The sequence below is a fragment of the Somniosus microcephalus genome, chromosome 11 (assembly GCF_052327205.1).
Source record: "Somniosus microcephalus isolate GS21.2 chromosome 11, FLI_Smic_1.0, whole genome shotgun sequence".
In the NCBI taxonomy this organism is placed as follows: domain Eukaryota; kingdom Metazoa; phylum Chordata; class Chondrichthyes; order Squaliformes; family Somniosidae; genus Somniosus; species Somniosus microcephalus.
The window spans coordinates 70,347,670-70,369,391 of record NC_140997.1 but is presented as its reverse complement, the minus strand read 5'-3'; the positions used below and the strand labels follow the sequence as shown (position 1 = coordinate 70,369,391).

General features: G+C 50.4%; 1 protein-coding gene across 1 annotated transcript in view; it reads left to right on the top strand.

The window, feature by feature from the left end:
* Positions 1–21,722, top strand: part of pdia2 (protein disulfide isomerase family A, member 2) — a 41,416-nt gene that overhangs the window by 15,434 nt on the left and 4,260 nt on the right. The window contains exons 7-8 of the mRNA XM_086002266.1: positions 537–731; positions 1,420–1,540. Of these exons, the coding sequence (XP_085858392.1) occupies positions 537–731; positions 1,420–1,540 (316 nt within the window). The remainder of the gene's footprint in view (positions 1–536; positions 732–1,419; positions 1,541–21,722) is intronic.

The following is a 21,722-nucleotide window of genomic DNA, read 5'->3' as shown; positions in this document are numbered from 1 at the left end:
CAACTGCAGCAAGACATCCTTGCTCCTGTACTCGAATCCTCTCGCTATGAAGGCCAACATACCAATTACCTTCTTAACCGCCTGCTGCACCTGCATGCTTACCTTCAATGACTGGTACACAAGGACACCCAGGTCTCGTTACACTTCCCCTTTTCCCAATCTATTGCTGTTCAGATAATAATCTGTCTTCCTGTTTTTGCCACCAAAGTGGATAATCTCGCATTTATCCACATTACACTGCATTTGCCATGCATCTGCCCTGTGAGTTTGTGAACCGAGTTAGAGTTTCAATCACTCAGAACCTCAGCCACTGGCACTTTAGACCTAGGTTTATTTAATCTCCAGTTCAGGCAATCAGCAATTTTTTTACTTTGGTAAACCAGAGAAACAACACAAATACCCGAGAAACCATGCATGTAGTAATAGTGAAAGTAAGAAGGGCTATCTTTTCCTCATACCATGCTTCTGAAGAAATTGTATGCTGCTAACCAGCCCTTCAAAGACTGGCCTCAATCCCAGGCATTTCTTTTTTACAGATCCTTTTTGTTTTTATTGAAATTAATGGTGACATTGAACACGTACTGGGGTACTTCTCTGTAAAGAGGGAGGATGCACCTACAATCCGTTTAATTAACATCAACGAGATTAAGAAGTACAAGTTTCCATTTGATGACATCACCACAAATAATGTGAAAAGCTTCTGTCAGAATAGTCTTGCTGGAAATCTTGAGGTACTCTCTACAATGTCAGATTTCTTGTAATATTTCATTTTTGATAGAAGTTGAGAGATTAAGCATTATTTTTCCAAAATATTGTAAAATGCTAATTTCCTGTATCTATGGTGATGTGAAGTTTTTGTCATCAATACTGTTCACATGCGATATTCCGGTTGAGTTATGGAGTATGAAAGTGAAATATATTACAAAACCGTTAGCACCAGATTTCAGATTTCACCAAGTCGCTAAACATTGCAAGTACAGGAAAGTCTTCCTTTGCTCAGTTCTAGTATCATGTTCTAAGGACCTCTCTTAAAGTAAGCATTAGGAAAAACAGTACAGGTAATTGTAGCCGGGATATCAAAGGTATTTACAGCATTCCACAAATTGTAATGATTAAAATAAGCAATGAATGTAATTTAGTAAGGACCAAATTCCAGATTGCAATAAAGGAAAGTTGCTAAGGAAGCAGAACTACAGGAAATTATGTCATAGTTATTCATCTCAATTACTTGGTAATATCTTAGTACGAACAATCCAATTTCAGCAGTAAACTATTACATCTCTAGTGTCAAGTTCCTGAAATTAGATCCTGCTCCAGTATCTGAATTAGCCAATCATTTACTAACATAGGTTCTCATCAGTTGTTTAAAATATATTCCTACTTTATATATTTTACTAAAAGTTTCTTTAATCATTTTAGCCTTACCTAAAGAGTGAAGACATTCCAGAGGACTGGGACAAGAATCCAATTAAAGTTCTGGTTGGAAAGAACTTTGAAAAAGTTGCTTTTGATGAGACTAAAAATGTGTTTGTGGAGTTCTGTAAGTACTGGTCCATGCTTCTGCAGAGATATTTTGGATTATGAATTCTATCCGTTCAAAAAGCACAATTAAGTTGCTGCATTTTTTTAATATAATGAGCTTTGCCTTGAATTTACCCAAATTCATGCATAGTATGGACTGCATAGAAGGGCCTGTGCTTTTATTCATATGTGTAAACTTTTCTAATTTAGGTACTCCCATTGTTACTTGCAATGCAAACATGTGTACCGAGTCTAGTTTAAACAAATGTAGTGCTAAAAACATGGGATGAAAGGTTGTTAAATATTGTATCAAGGGATAACATTAATTAGAGGATTAAATTGCCTCACACTGGCATCCCTATTTTTAGCATTGCTGTGTATTCCTAATCTTTTCTCAAAGTGTGGACTGCAGCTGGAATCTCATTTGCTGCTCACAGCAAAGAACTTTTCCCAGCTCTTGATTTTTCAGCCATTTTTAACATGTATTTTGGAAAAAGTAAATCAGTATATAGTTATACAAAGAGATTAATTTAGAATAATCCACTACCTTAAACATCTACTCCCTCCACATGGCTGCAATGTGTACTACCTTCAGGATGCACTGCAGCAACTTGCTAAGGCTTCTTCCAAACCCAACTAGAAGGACAAGGGCAGCAGGCGCATGGGAACATCACCATCCTGACTTGGAAATATATCGCTGTTCCTTCATCGTCGCTGGGTCAAAATCCTGAAACTCCCTCCCTAACAGCACTGTGGGAGTACCTTCACCACACGGACAGCAGTGATTCAAGAAGGCGGCTCACCACCACCTTCTCAAGGGCAACTAGGGATGGGCAATAAATGCTGGCCTTGCCAGCGACGCCCACCTCCCATGAACAAGTAAAAAAATGTGGCTTAAAAAAGAACTAGAAATGTGAGAGTTGTTTCATGTCTTTCTGGTTAAAGTTGGAAACTCCAGTTAGTTTTAAATGAATGATCCTACCTTTTATTGTAACACCTGTCATTTCACTTTCTGTGTCCTGGGCAATGGCTGTTCCATTTCCATTCAGGTAGCTCTTTCCTTCTCCTCATATATTTGTACCCTTCCAGCATCTGCTGGTGTTAGGTAAGGTAGTTTGCACTGAGTTTACACCCTTTTGCAGTGAAGTAAAATGGCACTCTGAGTCAATTATTCTGCTTCACTGAAGCCTACTCAACTAGTTGGCTTATTGCTGAGGTAACACTATGATATTTCTAGTCTAACAACTAAGTCCTGAAAGCAATGCACAATTTCATGATGTGCATTGAAGCCATCCCATCCAATTATTAGTGTGAATTGACCACTCCAGCAATTCTTGAAGGAACAGCAGCTTGCATACGAAACTACTTGTAAGGACAACCAAAATAATACAATTGCGTGTTAAAAATCTTTGTGCAAGCACTTCCCATTTAAGGATCTGTTTAGAAAATATGTCAGTCTGACAGTGTACCAGAAATCATGCCATTCTGCATCTTTTCTGCTGCTGGTTAAGAAATAGAAGGTATTCAGCTATACTTAATAAGTATGATTTTTGTGCCCGTTTTGCCCAATGTGTGCACCAATTCATGGGGTGTAATGGATCAGAAGAATAGGTGGAGGCCTGTAAGGCCGGGTCTGCACCTGTTTGCAACAGACCCATGTGCCATGGGGACTGGGGACAGAAGTAGAAAGCTCTTGTCTGCAATGTTGAAGTACGGTTGGTGATGCCCTGCACATGATTTCTGAGTGCCCAATATTCTCAGTTTAAATAGCATTCATCTTAATGGGGCATGCAGGGTTGCTAGTGACTGGGAAATCACACAAAGTTCATTTAAAGGCCACAGTAATAAAGGCTGGAGTTTTGCCGGTGCTCAGGTTTGGAGGCGGGACCACTGTCAAAATCGCAAAGATTGACAGTGGGTCGGAAACCCGCTGTCAACCCGCCTCCAATCAATCTTCCCAAATGTTGGGTCCCTGATTTGCACATGGACCTGACACCTAGCAGTGGGAAGAGGATTATAGCCACTTAACTGCTTGTTAACAGGTTGTTAACAGGCAGTTAACAGGCTTTTTCCAATTTTGACACTTCTACTGCAGGCTTCCCGATGTCCGGACACCACGCCAGGTAAGTGTGGCATGTTGTGAGTCTGTTGTAATGTTTATGCTTTGATGACAGCTGCAGAAGTGGTGTGAAGGATCCAATGGTACACTGGTGAGTTTCAGAGGTAAGGAAATGTTGGGAAATTCATATTTAATGCATTTAGGCTTCTCTGTAGGTATCAAGTTTTGAACTGAATGTGTAGTCTCACCTCATTGGGAGTACCTCTCTCACCAGTGACAGATCGCTTCTGTAACCTCAACTGCAGCTGCCATCTGTTCTAGCCTAAGGAGGGAGTCACTGGAGAGCCTGGGTGCAAGAGCTCACCTTTGTACAGTGATTGTCAGTGTTTGCAGCACCTCAATGCTGTCAAACACTGAAAAATCAACTGTCAAAACAAATTGTGCATGGTCCCTTTAAGAAAACTGGCAGATGACGCATTATCAGATGAGGTCATCTGACACCGGCTTCCTCTTAATTGGCCAGCAAGCCAGCAGGGCGGGCTTAACAAGGCCAACTGATGTAAAATTACGTCTGTAGGCTGGATGTAGTTGGGGGCGGGACTGGAACCCGGAAGGCAGCTGACCCGCTCCCAAGCCACCTCGAAGCATAAAATTGCGGCCAAAAAATCCTTTTCTGGGCCATTTTCATCTTCTTTGGTTGGAATTTTCTTGCGTCCGTGCAGGCGGGATTTGAGGTGGGTCGGGAGTGAAAGTTGAAATACTTTCCTAAGGCAGATGCTGTTGCTGAGTGCATTGTCAGCACAGATTTAGCTTTCTAAAGGTTGCAAGTGTTTTCAGCAAAGTCAGGATCCCCTGTCACCTCATTGGTCAAACCTATCACACCATTGACAGATTGCTTCTGTCATCTCTACTTGACCTGCCATCTATTACATCAGCATGGGTGCTGTTCAGAATTTTCCGGGGTGGTAACCGACGGGAATGGAAGCGGGTCGGGTGGGAAATTTGAAAACATTCAGAGCGGGTCGGGAACCCGCCATTATCTCGCCCCCACCGCCTTTCCCACAGATGCATTTGCAAGTGCGGCAGGGACCTAATTGAAATCATTATCAGGTAGTTTACAGGCACTTAAGAGCCTTTTCCCCCCCATCATTTTAAATTTCCCTGCATGGCCTTGGGATTCAAGCAGCTCGGGAACTATGTCTGTCAACCTCAGGCGGGAGTTGAGTGGCCATTGCTCCAGCTGATTACTTGACAGCAGCAAATGTAGTTTAAAAGCTCCCACCTGACAGCTGATCACTTTCCGCAGGCAGAAGCTGTTGCTGACTGCATTGCCAGCACAGGTTGAGCTTTCTGCAGGCTGCAAGTCTTTCCAGCAAAGTCTCCATCCAGTCTCACCTCATTGGAAGAACCTCTCTCACCATTGACAGATTGCTTCTGTCAACTCTACTTGACCTGCCATCTATTCCATCAGAATATGTGCCATTTATACTGTCTCACCTTGGTCCTCAGAATCTGAGCACGATGAGATTCGACACCAGCCGTACCAGGCTAACCAGCCACACCAACAACAACACCACCAACCTTCTCCTCGATCACCTGATGCTGCACAGGACAGGGGACATCAGCACAGGGCTGCACCACGCTGGGAGTGATACCCCCAACACAGGGGATACAGGCAGAGGATGAGCTTCCTCAACATGACTGAGCAGCAGTGCCAAAGGAGGCTCAGGCTATCGTCGCAGACATTTGCAGATTGTTGGAGCAAGACCTGCAACCCAGAAGAGCGGGTGGACAGGACTTACCAGTGGCTGTCAAAGTCACCAGCGCCCTCAACTTATTTGCCTTAGGCTCTTTCCAGCGATCTGCAGCTGACATTTGCGGCATCTCGCAGTCGGATGCCCACAGATGCATCACACAGGTCACCGATGCCCTCTTTGACAAGTCAGTCAATTATGTCAACATTGCCACTAATGAAGCGTTACTGAGTGGGCGCTCGGCTTTTGCCACTCTGGCTGGCTTCCCACAGGTGCAGGGAGTCATCGACTGCACACATGTGGCCATCAGGGCACCCCATCATAACCCAGGAGTGTTTGTCAACCGTAAAGGCTTCCACTCCCTCAATGTGCAGCTGGTCTGCAACCACAGGAAGATCATCATGCATGTGTGCAACAAATTTCCTGGCAGCTATCATGACTTTTCCGTCCTGCGCCAGTCCACCCTCCCTCAGCTCTTCGCACCTCCAAACAGACTTTCCAGCTGGTTGCCTAGAGACAAGAGCTATAAACTGAAGACGTGCCTCATGACTCCCTTGAGGAGACCAAGTACTGAGGCCAGGAAGAGATATAATGAAAACTACATTTCCACCAGATGTGTCATAGAGCAGACAATAGGCATGCTGAAAATGCACTTCAGATGCCCTGACAGATCTGGAGGAGCCCTTCAGTACGCACCAGCCAGGATCTCCAGGATTGTCGTGGTCTGCTGCGCCCTGCACAACAGAGCGCAGCAGCGAGGATTAGCGCTGCATGAGGATCAAGGCTCTGAGCGCACAGCCTCTTCAGAGGGGGAGGAGCATCAGCTGGAAGACGAGGAGGAGGAGCAGGATGAACCTGTGGTCCAGATCTCACCAGCACCCAAGCACATTGCTGCCCAAGAGGCCAGGGATGGGCTCATCATGGCCAGATTTACTTAACTTCAGGCATTACACCCATATGGCATGTAACATGCTGCACCAGGTTCCCACCACCACACAGCAACACCATAAAGTATTCCTAAAGTGACCAAGCCTTTACTTTCACAATGACCACCATTGCTGGAGGTAACGTTACGTCTCACCATTCATTCCAACTCACTAAGCCACTTCCAAAGTTGCAGACAAAATTGATGATGACCAAAAAGTGGTGAAAATAAATAGTTTAATATGTGACATCAGAGTAACGGAAACTTTACACACACAGTTATTAATACACCCAAGTGCTTACCCTTGTGCATCTACTTGTGTTTCACCTTTCTCTTATGCGTGCTTCTACGAGGTGCCACCCCTGTGGCTTCAGCAGAGTTAGAGGCAACCTCTTCACTTCCCTGCTGTGACTGTATAGACACTTTTGGTGGACATCCTCTGGGTCTTGAGGCCTGTGAGGGCCCCGCTAAAGACTGCTCCTCCTGCGACTGTGCAGGGGAAGATTCAGCCATCGCAATCTCAGGAGGCATCTGAGGCTCTGACTGAGGGGGTAGCAATGGGGAAGAAGTGTGAGCGCTTTGAGAGGAGCCCCCACTTCCATGTCCCCTCTCACCATCACCCGCACGTCCCTGCTAGCAAGGAGCTGGAGAGCACCTTACTGCAAAGCAATCGGGCCATGAGGACTCACATCTACGTTGACATCCCTTCTAGAGAGGAGGTCTATGAGCCTCTGCCATCTATTCTCCATAGATAGCATGTGCTCATGTGAGTGGTGTATCAGCTGCTCCATGCAGGTGACCATCCTATCCATGGAAGAGCCTACAGTCACCATCACCTGCAACACGGTGGTGCTCATGTTGGAGATGGACTCCTCCATTCTCTGTACATTTACAGACACTGCTGTCGTAAAACCTGTCAAAGCCTCCGACACTTCCTGCACCTCCAGGAACTCCCTCTTTCTGGATGGCCCCTGAGGCTCAGCGTCTACATGCAGCTGAGCAGAGCTGGGAGCATCCTGCATCCTCCGACGAGGAGTCTCCACTGCTGTCCCTGTCTCCACCATCTGCTCTTGCTCACTTGTGACTTGCGACACACCAGGTGACAAGACTACTCTATGTCGCGTTGGACTCACTGAGGTTTGCATATCTGTGCTGGTTCTGTGCTTATGTCTGGTGATGGTGCACCCTCAGAGGATGGAGGCTCTTCTGAGGAGTCGCCTTCCTCTTCCTCCTGGACAGTGTGGAGGTGGGTGCTCTTGATGGACCTGTGGGAGAGTAAAGAGATGAGTTAGAAATGTCATATCAATAATGGGTAATGATACCATTATGCACATGATGAACATTCACTGGCTGCTGACACCAGTCCCCATATGAGTGACTGTTGTATGCCATGTGGCTTTGTGAGATGTAATTCTGTCGCCAGGTTGCTGAGATGTCCCCCTCTCTCTGACTCCCACCTCCAGCTGCTCTGTGACTCCTGATACTTCCACGGCGACCTCCTCTGCTGTAGTTAAGGTGGCCAATGGTGGAGGACCATCTCCAGTTCTCTCCCTCTCCCTCTTATTGTGGGTTCTCTTCTCCTGCAAGGAGAGAAAGAAGAGAAGTTTGAGTGAGAGTGATGGATTGAGTGTAAGGAATGGATGGGATACATCTGTAGAGGGTGATTACGATGGAATGGGGTGCCAATGTCAAGTGGCCTCCTTGTGTGTTGTTAGTTGGTATGATTGCATTAGGATGAGGGTGAGTGTGAGGGGTGGTTAGTCAAATGGGGATGTGATAATGTAGATAGAAAGAGGGATGGGTGGACGTACAATGTATGTTGGTGTGAGTAATGATGTGCAGGAGTAGGGATGGGAAGGCAGAGTGATGGGGATGTGATGAGAGACACAGCAGGATGAAGTTGAGTATGGTTTTGTACTCACTTTTCCTGATCTAATGAGATCATTGAAGTGTTTCTGGCACTGCACCCTCCTCACCACATCCCGCTGTTCACCTCCTCTGCTATCTCCAGCCAGGCTCGTTTGGTCTGCTGGGGAGATCTCTTCCACCCATCAGAAGGGAAGTGGACCTCCCTGCGTGCTTTCACCCCCTCCACAAGCATAAGGCGGGAGTCATCTGAGGGCCTGGGTGCAGCCCTCTGCCTCTGTGCAGTCAAGTTTCCAAGGCTTAGCAACACTCAAATGCTCCATTATAGTGCCTGCACACTCCTCAATGAACCTTCAAATGCAATGTGGTCAAGGCTCCTTTAAATATCCTGGCTGAAAATGAGTCATGGATGACATCATCAGACCTGCTCCATTTAATAGGGCCGGGTAACGTGCAGGGCTGCCTTAACAGGCGCCATTAAGGGAAAGTTGCTCTGAGGAGCAGAATGAAATGAGGGCCAGGGTCACGACCCACCACGTCGACCGCCTGCACCGGACCAACCCAGGTACAGAAAATTTCGGCCTTTGTGCCTGTTTTCCACTGGCACTAGATTCTCCTGACCTTTTGCGCCAATTGTTTAGTGAATGTTGTTTCCTTGTCAGCACCATTCTGCCTCCAATGGGTTCCCCAAATGGGAATCCAGTATTTCAGCTTTTTGGAACACAAAAAGAGGTTCAACAGATAGGCCTGGCTGCACCAGAGGTTGTCTGTGACCACCTACTGGTACCCACATATCCACATCTTCACTTTGGTAGGTAATCAGTATATGCAAAGGCTCCTGTCTGCAAGGAAGGCTGTGGCAACAGACCTGATAGCCCTGGTACAATATGTCAAAACCTGACGATCTGTTATGCTAGATTATTCTTCGGAAACACCCCAATTACAATTCTTGTCTTTGAAACTGAAGCATACAAAATGATTACAGGGCTTGCTAGGCTGGATGCTGGGAGAATATTTCCCTTGGCTGGGGAGTCTAGAACCAGGGGCCACAGCCTCAGGATACAGGGAAGGCCATTCAGGACTGAGATGAGAAGAAATTTCTTCACACAGAGGGTGGTGAATCCTTGGAATTTTCTACCCCAGAGGGCTGTGGAGGCTCAGTCATTATGTATATTCAAAACAGAAGTTGATAGATTTCTGACTAATAAGGCATCAAGGGATATGGCGATAGGGCCGGTGAATGGAGTTCAGGCAGAAGATCAGCCATGATCTCATTGAATGGCGGAGCAGGCTCGAAGGGCTGAATGGCCTACTCCTGCTCCTATCTCTTATGTTCTTATGTTCTTATGAAATGATACAGCGTACAAGTATGAACAATAGCCTGATTGGCCACACCTGCCAAGATGTCACCAACCATATTTGCAAGTATTGCTGTATACATCTGGAGATTGTGGGGAGAGTCCAGGTCAACAGAGAACCAGCGATAGAGCTGCGCCATCTGCTGCAAGGACACGTTGCTAATATGCACCAGAGGGCTAGCACAGCCGGTGGCAGTGCCTGTCAGCAGCAGCCTCAAGCCTGAGCCGGTGGCAGTGCCTGTCAGCTGCAGCCTCAAGCCTGAGCCGGTGGCAGTGCCTGTCAGCTGCAGCTTGAAGCCTGAGCCGGTGGCAGTGCCTGTCAGCTGCAGCCTCAAGCCTGAGCCGGTGGCAGTGCCTGTCAACTGCAGCTTGAAGCCTGAGCCGATGGCAGTGCCTGTCAGCTGCAGCCTCAAGCCTGAGCTGGTGGCAGTGCCTGTCAGCGGCAGCCTCAAGCCTGAGCCGGTGGCAGTGCCTGTCAGCAGCAGCCTCAAGCCTGAGCCGGTGGCAGTGCCTGTCAGCTGCAGCCTCAAGCCTGAGCCGGTGGCAGTGCCTGTCAGCTGCAGCCTCAAGCCTGAGCTGGTGGCAGTGCCTGTCAGCGGCAGCCTCAAGCCTGAGCCGGTGGCAGTGCCTGTCAGCTGCAGCCTCAAGCCTGAGCCGGTGGCAGTGCCTGTCAGCTGCAGCCTCAAGCCTGAGCTGGTGGCAGTGCCTGTCAGCGGCAGCCTCAAGCCTGAGCCGGTGGCAGTGCCTGTCAGCTGCAGCCTCAAGCCTGAGCCGGTGGCAGTGCCTGTCAGCAGCAGCCTCAAGCCTGAGCCGGTGGCAGTGCCTGTCAGCAGCAGCCTCAAGCCTGAGCTGGTGGCAGTGCCTGTCAGCGGCAGCCTCAAGCCTGAGCCGGTGGCAGTGCCTGTCAGCTGCAGCCTCAAGCCTGAGCCGGTGGCAGTGCCTGTCAGCTGCAGCCTCAAGCCTGAGCTGGTGGCAGTGCCTGTCAGCGGCAGCCTCAAGCCTGAGCCGGTGGCAGTGCCTGTCAGCTGCAGCCTCAAGCCTGAGCCGGTGGCAGTGCCTGTCAGCAGCAGCCTCAAGCCTGAGCCGGTGGCAGTGCCTGTCAGCAGCAGCCTCAAGCCTGAGCCGGTGGCAGTGCCTGTCAGCTGCAGCTTGAAGCCTGAGCCGGTGGCAGTGCCTGTCAGCTGCAGCTTGAAGCTGAGCCGGCGGCAGTGCCTGTCAGCTGCTGCCTCAAGCCTGAGCCGGTGGCAGTGCCTGTCAGCTGCAGCTTGAAGCCTGAGCCGGTGGCAGTGCCTGTCAGCTGCAGCTTGAAGCCTGAGCCGGTGGCAGTGCCTGTCAGCTGCAGCCTCAAGCCTGAGCCGGTGGCAGTGCCTGTCAGCTGCAGCCTCAAGCCTGAGCCAGTGGCAGTGCCTGTCAGCTGCAGCCTCAAGCCTGAGCCAGTGGCAGTGCCTGTCAGCTGCAGCCTCAAGCCTGAGCCAGTGGCAGTGCCTGTCAGCTGCAGCCTCAAGCCTGCCCTCAACTGTGCTGGCCTGTAAGGATGCTGCCTTGGAATAACAAACAGAGCCAGCCTGACCGTACCCACCTCCACTTCAGCAGCCATCAAACAGAGTGCCAAGTGTTGGGCTGCTCCTTCACGTGCCTGCGGACTCGTGCCTGCATGTTGGGTTTCATTTCTGCCTCTCATTTCTTCGCGCTGTCCCCCTTCTGCCTTGGAATGCCCTTCAGTGTTTCCAAAAGCTGTAAGAACATTTATTCCCTCATACCACCACTTTCCCTTAATTGTCTGTATCCTTTTAAGATTTTACTATGGTGCAATTGGGTGCGGTAGCATAGCGGTTGTTACTGCACTCGCAACCCAGAGGTCATAAATTCATAATCCCACCATGGCCAGCTGTGAAATTGAGTTAAATAAATCAGATAAATTCTGGGCTAGCACCACAAAATGCCAATGGAAACTACTGGATTATTGTAAATACCCACTGGTTCACTAATGCCTTCATTGAAGGGACCCAACTACATCTATCTGGTCTGGCCTACATGTGACTTCAGTTCTGTTGTGTCTGTGTATAATAAGACACAGACTGCAGGAGAACGGTATAACAGGTGCTTACTCAACATGGCTCACACTGGAACTGATCTGTACAGATTACTACTCAGGGCTATATACAGGTCTGGTCACTGCCGATACCGCAGTATACATGAGCTGTAAAAGATAGTTCCCCTCTTAAAGGTATATACATTACAATTCCTCCCCTTTTAGATTAACAGTACCATAATACTCATTTAACAATTAAATATCAAACTAATTACAATTAACACTTTTAACATACAATGTCAGCTGAAAATAGTCCATTTATATATTCAGTCTTTGGGGAGGCTTCCTGATCCTTTCTGGATAGCGCCTTTCCCGAGTGTCTTGCACTTGGTGCGGAGGCGATTCTGGCACCCTGTCGTCGGTTGGGTCATCAGCTTCCGATGCTACTGTTTCTGGGGTAGATGCGACCTGTACGTCGGGTTCATCACCAGGTATGTATGGGCGAGGCATGGGGTTCACTTGTTCCTGTGACTCTCGTATCTGGTCAGCATGGCGTCTCACGATGCTCTCCCCAATGTCCACTGTGTACATTAGTGGGCCCTGCCATGTGCATATCGTTCCTGGCTGCCATTTTTCTGTTCGGTAGTTGCGGGCCAAGACTGGTTGCCCTACATTAAAGCTCCTTGTTGGCTTCTCATGGATGTGCTGGAATTGCTTACTCTCAACATCTCTTCGTACGTTTGGTCTGAGCAAATCCAGGTGAGATCTTAACCTTTGGTTAAAGAAGATCATGGCTGGGGCCTGGTTGGTGACTGCATGTGTCGCATTCCGGTAGGCGAACAGGAAATTGTCCACCTTGTGCTGCAGCGGAATGTTGTCATTGTACATAGCCTTTATTGCCTTCTTAAAGGTTTGTACGAACCTCTCAGCCAATCCATTTGTGGCTGGATGATACGGGGCGGATGTGTAATGCCTTACCCCATTCTTTTTCAAGAACCTCTGGAACTCTTCGAACACAAACTGTGGTCCGTTGTTGGAGCAAATCTGTTCTGGCAAGCCATTCCTGGCAAAAATGGTCCGTAGGACTGCAATGGTTTTCTCCGTGGTGGTGGAGGACATTTTGATGACCTCAGGCCATTTCGAGTGCGCATCCATGGCTATTAAAAACATTGAGTCCATGAATGGACCAGCAAAATCAATATGCACCCATTGCCATGGAGATGAGGACCACTCCCATGGGTGTAGAGGGGCCTGTGGTGGTGCATTTTGGACTTTCTGGCATCCTGAGCAACTCTTGGTCAGGTCCTCGATTTGTTTATCGATTCCCGGCCACCACACATAAGCCCTGGCTAGGCTTTTCATTTTTACCCCTCCCAGATGACCCTCATGAAGTTCATTGAGCACTCTATCCCTTAACTTGGGTGGAATTACCACTCGAGATCCACACATCAAGGTCCCCCGGCACAGTGACAGCTTTTCTATCCTTGTCGAGAATGCTGGCAACAGTGAGTCGCCATGTGCTGGCCATCCCTTCACCGTCAAATCATATACCCGAGACAGTGTCGGGTCATTTCGGGTTTCCTTTTCGATACAAGCGTTAGTTACCGGTAGGTATTTAACTATAGTCGAATGGAATATTTCGACAGGATCCACTGCTGGTGCTTCCTCCGTAGGCAGTGGCAGGCGTGATAGCCCATCAGCATTTCCATGCTGTTTCGTGCCCTTATTTTCAATCTCATAGTGGTGCACCCCTAGAAAAAGTGACCATCTTTGTAGTCGTTGCGCAGTCATCACCGGAACGCCCTTCTTCGGATTAAAAATGGAGACAAGAGGCTGGTGATCTGTCAGCAAGGTGAATTTCTGCCCGTGCAGATAGTGATTGAACTTTTTCACTCCCCACACTAGGCTGAGGGCCTCCCTGTCAATCTGGGCGTAGTTCCGCTCGGCTGAGGTTAGTGATCGTGACGCAAAGGCTATTGGCCTCTCTGAGCCGTCCGAGAATTTGTGCGACAGCACCGCTCCAATGCCGTAGGGTGACGCATCACATGCCAACCGAATTGGTAATGCTGGGTTGTAATGGGCCAATACCTCTTTCGATGTGATTAGTGTTTTGCTCTTCTGGAAAGCTCATCTACATTCGTCACTCCACTTCCATGGCACCCCAGTTTGCAGTAGGGTGTTCAGTGGGTGTAGTATTGTAGACAAATTCGGCAAGAGCTTATGGTAGTAGTTTACCAGCCCGAGGAACGACCTCAGTTGTGACACATTTTCCGGTGCTGGAGCCTTGACTACTGCCTCAATCTTCTCTGGGGACTTATGTAACCCCTCTTTATCGATAACGTGGCCACAATACGAGATCTGTTTTCTAAAAAACTCGCATTTGGGGCGGTTAGCTCGGAGCCCATATTCCTGCAATCTAGTGAGCACCTGCTCCAGGTTGGCAAGGTGATCACTGTCATTTGCGCCCGTGACCAGGATGTCGTCCAAATAACACTGGGTCCCTGGGATCCCTTGCAGGACTTGTTCCATTGCCCTCTGCCAAATAGCCGGAGCTGATGCTACCTCGAATACCAGCCGGTTGTATTGGTAGAGACCTTTATGGGTGTTGATTTTGAGGTATTTTTTTGATGCTTCTTCTACCTCCATTTGCAGATACGCCTGGGCCAGATCAATCTTAGTGAAGCGTTTCCCTCCAGATAGCAAGGCGAAAATATCTTCAATCCGCGGAAGTGGATATTGTACGGTGTGAAGGACCGGGTTCACTGTTACCTTAAAGTCCCCACAGATGCGAACCTTCCTTGGTTCCCCAGGCGTGCTGCTCAACGACTTTTTCATCACAGGGACGATGGGTGTAGCCCACTCGCTCCAGTCTACCTTGGACAGTACACCTGAACGTTCCAGGCTCTCGAGCTCTGCTTCGACGGCTGGGTGGATCGCATAAGGTACCGGTCTGGGCTTAAAAAATTTTGGGCTTGCTTTTTCTTCAATTTTAATCGTCGCTGTCATGCCTTTTAGTGTTCCGAGTCCTTGCTGGAACACTTCTTTCGCGTCAGTTAGGATCTTTGACAGTCGGCCAGGTGTGACGTCGTCATCCTTTTTGTCAGCCACAGTCAGTGCCTGTATGGAATGCCAATCCAGTTGTATTTTCCGGATCCATTCACGTCCCAGTAATGATGGTCCTCCATCTTGTAACACATACAGGTCTAGTTTTGGTGTTTCCTTACCATTATATATAACGGTCACCCTTATTTTTCCTTTGGGGTAGACTTTTTGCCCCGTGTACGTCTTCAAAATAATTTTTGTTTCTCTCAAGGGTATGTGTGAGAATAGCCGCTCGTAGTCCTGTCGGTTTATGACTGTTAGGGCTGATCCTGTGTCCAATTCCATCTTTACCTGGACTCCTGCTATCTTGAGAGTGACCCAAATGGTTCGGTGATCTTCCATTGTGATCACATTATGTAGTTTCAGACTACTCAGTTCCCTGCTGTCGGAGTCGTTATCACTCTTTTGTTCGTCTGAACTATTCTCCGTCATCTTATGTACCTTCTTGTACTTTGCTTTGGTAGGTTTCTTATTGCTGGTTTTCTTTCCCGACCTGTAGACTCGTGCTATGTGTCCTACTTTTCCACACTGTCTGCACACTTTGGCCTAGAAATTCAGTTGGTTGCGCCAGCAGTTAGCGCCTTAAGAGAAGTGAATTTCGGGCGCTATGCGTGTAGCGTCCGGGCGCAGCGCAGTTTGCGCCTCGCCCCAAATTAAGTGGAACCTTAGCGCCGGCGTAAAGTTTAGCGCCCGCCCGGCTGCGCGCGCAGAAAATGACGTCACATCCTCGTGCAACGCCCTTTCCGCGCCCCGATTCCAAACTTCAGTCGGACCGCCCCATTGTGCGGCTGGCGGCCAGAGCGTTTGTAAAATGGAACGCAACACAGCCGACGCGGGCCCCGGGGAGTGCAAATTAAAGGGCACGTACCCTGCAGTATAAAGGGCAGCCATTTTGCAGCAAACACTCTTGTGCAACGGATTTCTGGACACACAACAAGGAGGACAGCTAACTGGTTTCGTGCAGCAATAGCTCAGGTATTTTTGGACTCAGGCCAAAGCGCTGCAAGTGCCCTGTTGGAAATTTGACTGTTTGCCAGCATTTGATGGGGGCTGCATGGGGTGCCAACGCGGAGTTTCAGCGCCATGTGCGTAGTGCTCGCAGACGCGGGGTCAGAGGGGCAGCCCTGGCTAGAGGCAGAGGGGGCAACAGGCGTCGGCAACATAGGCCTTACCCAGTCAGGGTATACCGCCAGCAGCGCTCCTACCTCACCATGAGTGGCGCGCGATGTGTAAGAAGGCTGAGATTCCGAAAGGAGGTGGTTGCAGAGATCTGCCACCTGCTTCGCAGAGATCTGCGTCCAAAGCTCAGGTGCAGGACGTCTCTGTCGGTGGAAGTGAAGGTGACGGTGGCATTGAACTTCTATGCCACCGGCTCCTTCCAATCCGCTGTTGGGGACATAGCGAACATATCCCAGTTCGGCGTGCATCGCTGCATCCGCCAGGTGACCGATGCCCTTTTCAGAAGGATACGCCAATTCATCTCCTTCCCCATGGCCCTGGAGAGCCAGCATCAGCGTGCAGTGGGATTTGCAAGACTCGCGGCCTTCCCCTTGGTGCAGGGCGCCATTGACTGTACGCATGTGGCTTTGCGGGCACCTCTGGAGCACGGCGAGCAGTATCGCAACCGGAAGGGCTACCATTCTCTCAATGTGCAGCTGGTGTGTGACCACAAGCAGCGCATCCTGGCTGTCAATGCCTGCTTTCCAGGCAGCTGCCACGATGCCTTTATCCTGCGGCAGAGTACTGTGCATGACATGTTCGAGGCACAGCCTCCCCCAAGAGGATGGCTACTCGGGGACAAAGGCTATCCTTTGTGTACCTGGCTCATGACCCCGCTCCGCGCGCCCAGGACCGCTGCTGAAGGGGCATACAACGAGAGCCATCAAAGGAGCAGAAACATCATCGAGCAAACTATTGGGGTCCTCAAGCAGCGGTTCCGCTGCCTTGATCGTTCCGGCGGATCTCTGCAGTATTCGCCGCAACGGGTCTCCCAATTTGTCGTAGTTTGCTGCATGCTACACAACCTGGCTCTCCGCAGGATTCAGGCACTGCCACCTGACGTTGGACCACCACCTCAGGAGGAGGAGCAGGAGGAGCAGGAGGAGGAGGAGGAGGAGGAGGAGGAGGAGTACATTCCCAGGAGGGAGCGACAAGGTCCAAGGGCCGTCCGTCGCCAGCTTATTGAACGTAACTTCTAAGCCCCCTGTCAGGGAATGCCTTGTGGCCATGAAGCAAGATGAATGCAGCCGCTCCGCAAGCCCTCAGCCGGCGAAGGCAACAAAGACTAACAAGAACAACCATGGACACTGTCTGAATAAAGATAAATTTATATTTGACAAAAATGAAACCCCTTCCCACATGAATCCCAAAAACAATCAACGGCCCCCACAAAAAGTGCAACAAACGACTCACTCCCACAACCTGGGGAGGAGTAACTCCACATTTGAACAAACCAGGCCTCAACCTTGGCCTTAACGCAAAAAACATACCCATAAACAAAACAACCATGGGCAAAATAAAGATGTCCACCGCCATATAAAATGAAAGCTGGCCACACCCTCTACTTAGTGGCCCGTGAGGGCGAGACCTTGTCCAGCCTTTTGGCGCCCCTGCCCGGCCTGCTGCTTCTCCGCAAGCTCTGCCCAGTGGCTGCTGCGAGGCTGGGGGAAGGCGCCTGAGGGTCAGATGTCCTTCCGCCAGATGGCCTTGGGGGGCGGCCTACACGGGCTTTGGGCCTCGAGGGGCCGGCTGTTGATTGGCGCACATGTGCATGGCCACCATCAGCTCCAGCCGCTTGCCGTTGACGCTCCACTGGGGGAGTGGCGGCGACGGATGGCGCAATGTGGGCAAGCTGGCGTATTGGAGGCGCTGGCTGGTGATGTCGCATGCTGGCACTCGCCCGGGCACGCACTGCGCGATCCGCACCAATCAGCCGAAGGGCGGATCGCTGTGCTGCTGCAGCGCGGCGGGTGTCCTGGCGATGCCTGGCTGAGGCAGCGCATGTGGCAGCAGTGAGTGCCCCTGTTGCCCTGGTCTGCGCCCGCATCACATCCGCCACTGACTTGACGGCATCAGCCAGTGACTCCATCGCCGGAGGCATCCGTTCCACTACCTCCATCATCATCCGGCCACTCTCGGCATTTGATGCCCCAAACTCCCGCACACTGGTCGCCAGCGACTCGATGGCCTCAGGCATCCGTCCCACCACCTGCATGAGCTCTGTGTGGCGGCGGTCCGAATCCTCGGCCATTTGGTCCAGCTGGCGCACCTCCTCCGAGGTGAAAGTGGCCGGACTGGAGGCGGGACTCTCCCACTGGGGAGCAGGGGTCCGAGCTAGGCGACCCTTGGCACGTTGCTGGTGCCGAATGTCCGCAGCAACTGCACTCCCCTCCAATCCTTCCCCCCTCTGGGGGGAAGGCCGCGGCCCACCCGCAGCCCTCCTGGGTGGCTGGACGCCACTGGTCCCAGCAGCTGCACTCCCCTCCGAAAGTTGCTCCAGGCTCTCATCCAGGGAAGACGTGTCCAACACTTCGCCCTCTGCTGTGGGACCTGAGTCCTCCCCTGATGGTCCGGGTTGCTCTTCCTCCTCCTCCTCCTCCTCCTCCTCCTGTTCGGAGGGGCTGTCACTGGCAGCTTCAGGGAGCTGTTCGTCACCAGCTGAAAGCAGGAAGGCACAAGAGTAGCTTCAGAGCGAGGAGATGGCGTCAGCGAGGGAGTCATGACTGGTGGCATTCAGCGCATTGGTGGCACAGTGGCAAAGGAGGTAGCTCGGATGCGCAAGTGCGATGAGAGAGGGCCAAAAGGCGAGGTCCTTACCATTGCCGGGCAGCGGAGGGTCGGCTTCTCCGCACGCTCTGGGCACAATCACGCGGCCTCCCATGAGGCCACTCACGCGCTCCTCCAGGGGAGTGAGCTTCTGGAACTTGGTGCGGCCTCCCCCGGTGATGTCGCGGCGCTTGCGATTATTCGCAAGTTTAGCCTGCAAGAGAAAGGACGGGCTCTAAGTACAGTGTGTAGCCGTGACGTAGTGTGCACTGCCTCCCATGGTGGAATAGCTTGGCCAGAGTGTAGCCCTGATCTAGTGTGCACTGCCTCTCATGGTGGAATAGCTTGGCCAGAGTGTAGCCCTGATCTAGTGTGCACTGCCTCCCATGGTGGAATAGCTTGGCCAGTGTGTAAAGTGCAGAATGTGCAATTGATGCTCATGACTGTCCCAAAGCTGCTGGCTGAGGGCTGCCCATTAGGCCTTTCAGGTCCCTTTGCCCATCATGTCAGGTGTACATGCAAGAATGAGGAGGAGAGTGGAAAGGGTACTCACCCTAACAATCTTGGTCAGGTCATTGTATTTCTTCCGACATTGCACCTTGTCCCTGGGGGCATCGCCGTAGGACGACACCCTGGTGGCGATCTCCCTCCAGGCTTTGGTGTAGACGCGGTGGGTGGGATTCCTGCCATTGTCTGGGAACAAGATCCTGCGCCTCTTCTCCAATGCTGTCAGCATGATATCCAGATCACGCTCTGAGAAGCGCAGGGCACGCTCACGGGCCTTATCATGCGTTGCCATGGCTCCTTGGCCTCAGCAGCAGTGTTGAGGCCTAGTTTGAAAGCTGCAGTGTGCAGGGCGTGGCAGCAGACCAAATCGTCCCTTCCCCCTTTAAGAGCTGGCCGGCGCCACGGGGTCTGCTGTCAATCAAAAAATGACCGCACCCGCGCTGCGCCCCGCCTCGGCGCTATCCCTCTGCACCGCCGGCTTAGCGCCTAAAGATAGTCGTGTAACGCCTCTTTTAGCGCTCCAGCAACCTCTTAGGGCGAAGCAACTGAATTTCGGCGAAGGGGGCGCAACTTTGGGGCGGGCGCTAAAGTCGGGCGGGCGCTAACGTTAGCGCCCCAAAACTGGCTATACTGAATTTCTAGGCCTTTGTCTTTGAACCAGCAATCATTCTGGTCGTGTGTTGTTCTGCCGCAGCGATAGCACTTCTCCGTTCCATATGACATTTCGTTTGTGCCATATTCTTGCGGTCTCTGTTGTATCTCTGCAGCGCCCCGTGCTGCTGCTTCATATGATACCGCAATGCTGAAAGTCTTTTCCAGCTTAAGGTCCTTTTCAGATAAAAGCCGTTTCTGGGTTCCTTCACTTTGAAGCCCACACACAAACTTGTCCCTTAAGCTATCTGCCAGTCCTGCTCCAAACTGGCAGTGTTTCGATAGTTTGCGCAGTTCTGTTAAATAATCAGCATTGCTTTCATCCTTATGCTGGTTCCGTTTGTGAAACTTGAATCTTTCTGCTATCAGCAGCAGTGTAGGGTTTAAATGTTCCTGTAGTATCGTTACTATGTCTTCAAAACTCTTTTCCATTGGCTTCTTTGGGGTTACTTGATTTCGTAATAAACCATACGTCTTTGCACCCATTAAATTTAACAATACCGACGCTTTCTTGTCATCTGACACCTCATTTGCCTTGCAGTATACATGTATTCGTTCGACATATGTAGTCCAATCTTTGACTTCATTGTCAAATGCGGTGATACTGCCACTCTTCGGCATTTTGGGTGTGGTTTAAAATGGCGTCTCCCAATGGCTTAAAATGGCGTCTCCCGCGCTTTCCTTCCTCCCCCGCTGCTGCCAACGCCGCTCCCGGCAGTTCTCGTGGCAATGGCGGCACCCTGTAGGTTTCGCGCGCTTCTCCTGCGCTGCTGCCAACATCGCTCTCGGCGGTCCTCGTGGCAATGGCGGCGCATCGCGGGTTTCTGCGCGTCTCTCTCTCCCTCTCTTCGACGCTGCTCGGCCCCTGAACACCGGCTGCGCCCTGTGCGCTCTGCCCTCTCTCTCTCTCCCCCATCGACGCTGCTCGGCCCTTTGCTGTGCCGCTCGGTCAGGCTCTAGCCCACCGCTGTCCGGGAAGGGTCTGCGCACTACCTGTTGCCAGCCCGTTTCGCTGGACCACCTCGACTGGAAAGCCAAGCCTGGCTCTCGACAGCCTCCCCCGCAATTCTTGAGCCTCTGCTGGATGACTGGCGGTTGCCCGTGGTCGACGCCCGAGTCTCTGGCCTTGACCTCCAATCCAATGATCTCCAGGAACGAATCCCCGGGAGGTGATGCAGAGTTGCAGGTAGGTTCGAACTTGCCTTGTCGCCAATGTTGTATCTGTGTATAATAAGACACAGACTGCAGGAGAACGGTATAACAGGTGTTTACTCAACGTGGCTCACACTGGAACTGATCTGTAGAGATTACTACTCAGGGCTATATACAGGTGTGGTCACTGCCGGCACTGCAGTATACATGAGCTGTAAAAGATAGTTCCCCCCTTAAAGGTATATACATTACAATTTCCACACTATGTGGTTGACTCTTAATGACCTCAATAATACTTCCTTGCCAGTGTTGCCCACATCCCAAGAATATCTTTTTAAAATTCTGTTACCACCGCTGCTGTGCTCCCTTCCTCCATCCAAATCGGGGCCTGGAATGATGAATAACTGTGTAAATATGCTGACCCTGGAACACTGAATGCTATTAGCGCATTATTATTTTGGTGAGATCAGTAGCACTTAACTATTTAGAACTGGCTTATGCCAGTGAATGAAAATTGGCCCCAAGATGTTATATTCATTAGTGCTCTGGATGACCCAGTGCAAACACAGTTATTGTGATAACAGTTCAGGCTGTTCTAAATTGTTAAAAAATATCTCTCCACCTTTCCGTGAGACAATGGGTGGAACTTTTCGAGGCCCTGGGCCCCTGATGGCACCACTCACACAGAGCGGGCTTATTGGCCATGGTTTCCTGTACGTTAATGTCATGGCTGGCAATGGACTATGATTTTCTGGCAAGTCGCCTGCTGCATGTCATGCCCCACTAGCGATGCACAGCCTCAGAATGTTTTGCAATAACCCCATTAAAAGAATTAGTACATTTACAATAGGCTTCATCATGGGGAAAAGTACAAGATTACCAATGGGTATTTAGCTATAGTTACTGAAGAATGATTACTCAGTAACACACACTGTCACAAACATCCCATTCCTGCATGTTAGGCCGAGTTCCTTCATTATCATCAACATGATCAGCACAGTAAAATGAAGGTGTCAAAGCTGTTGGCAAT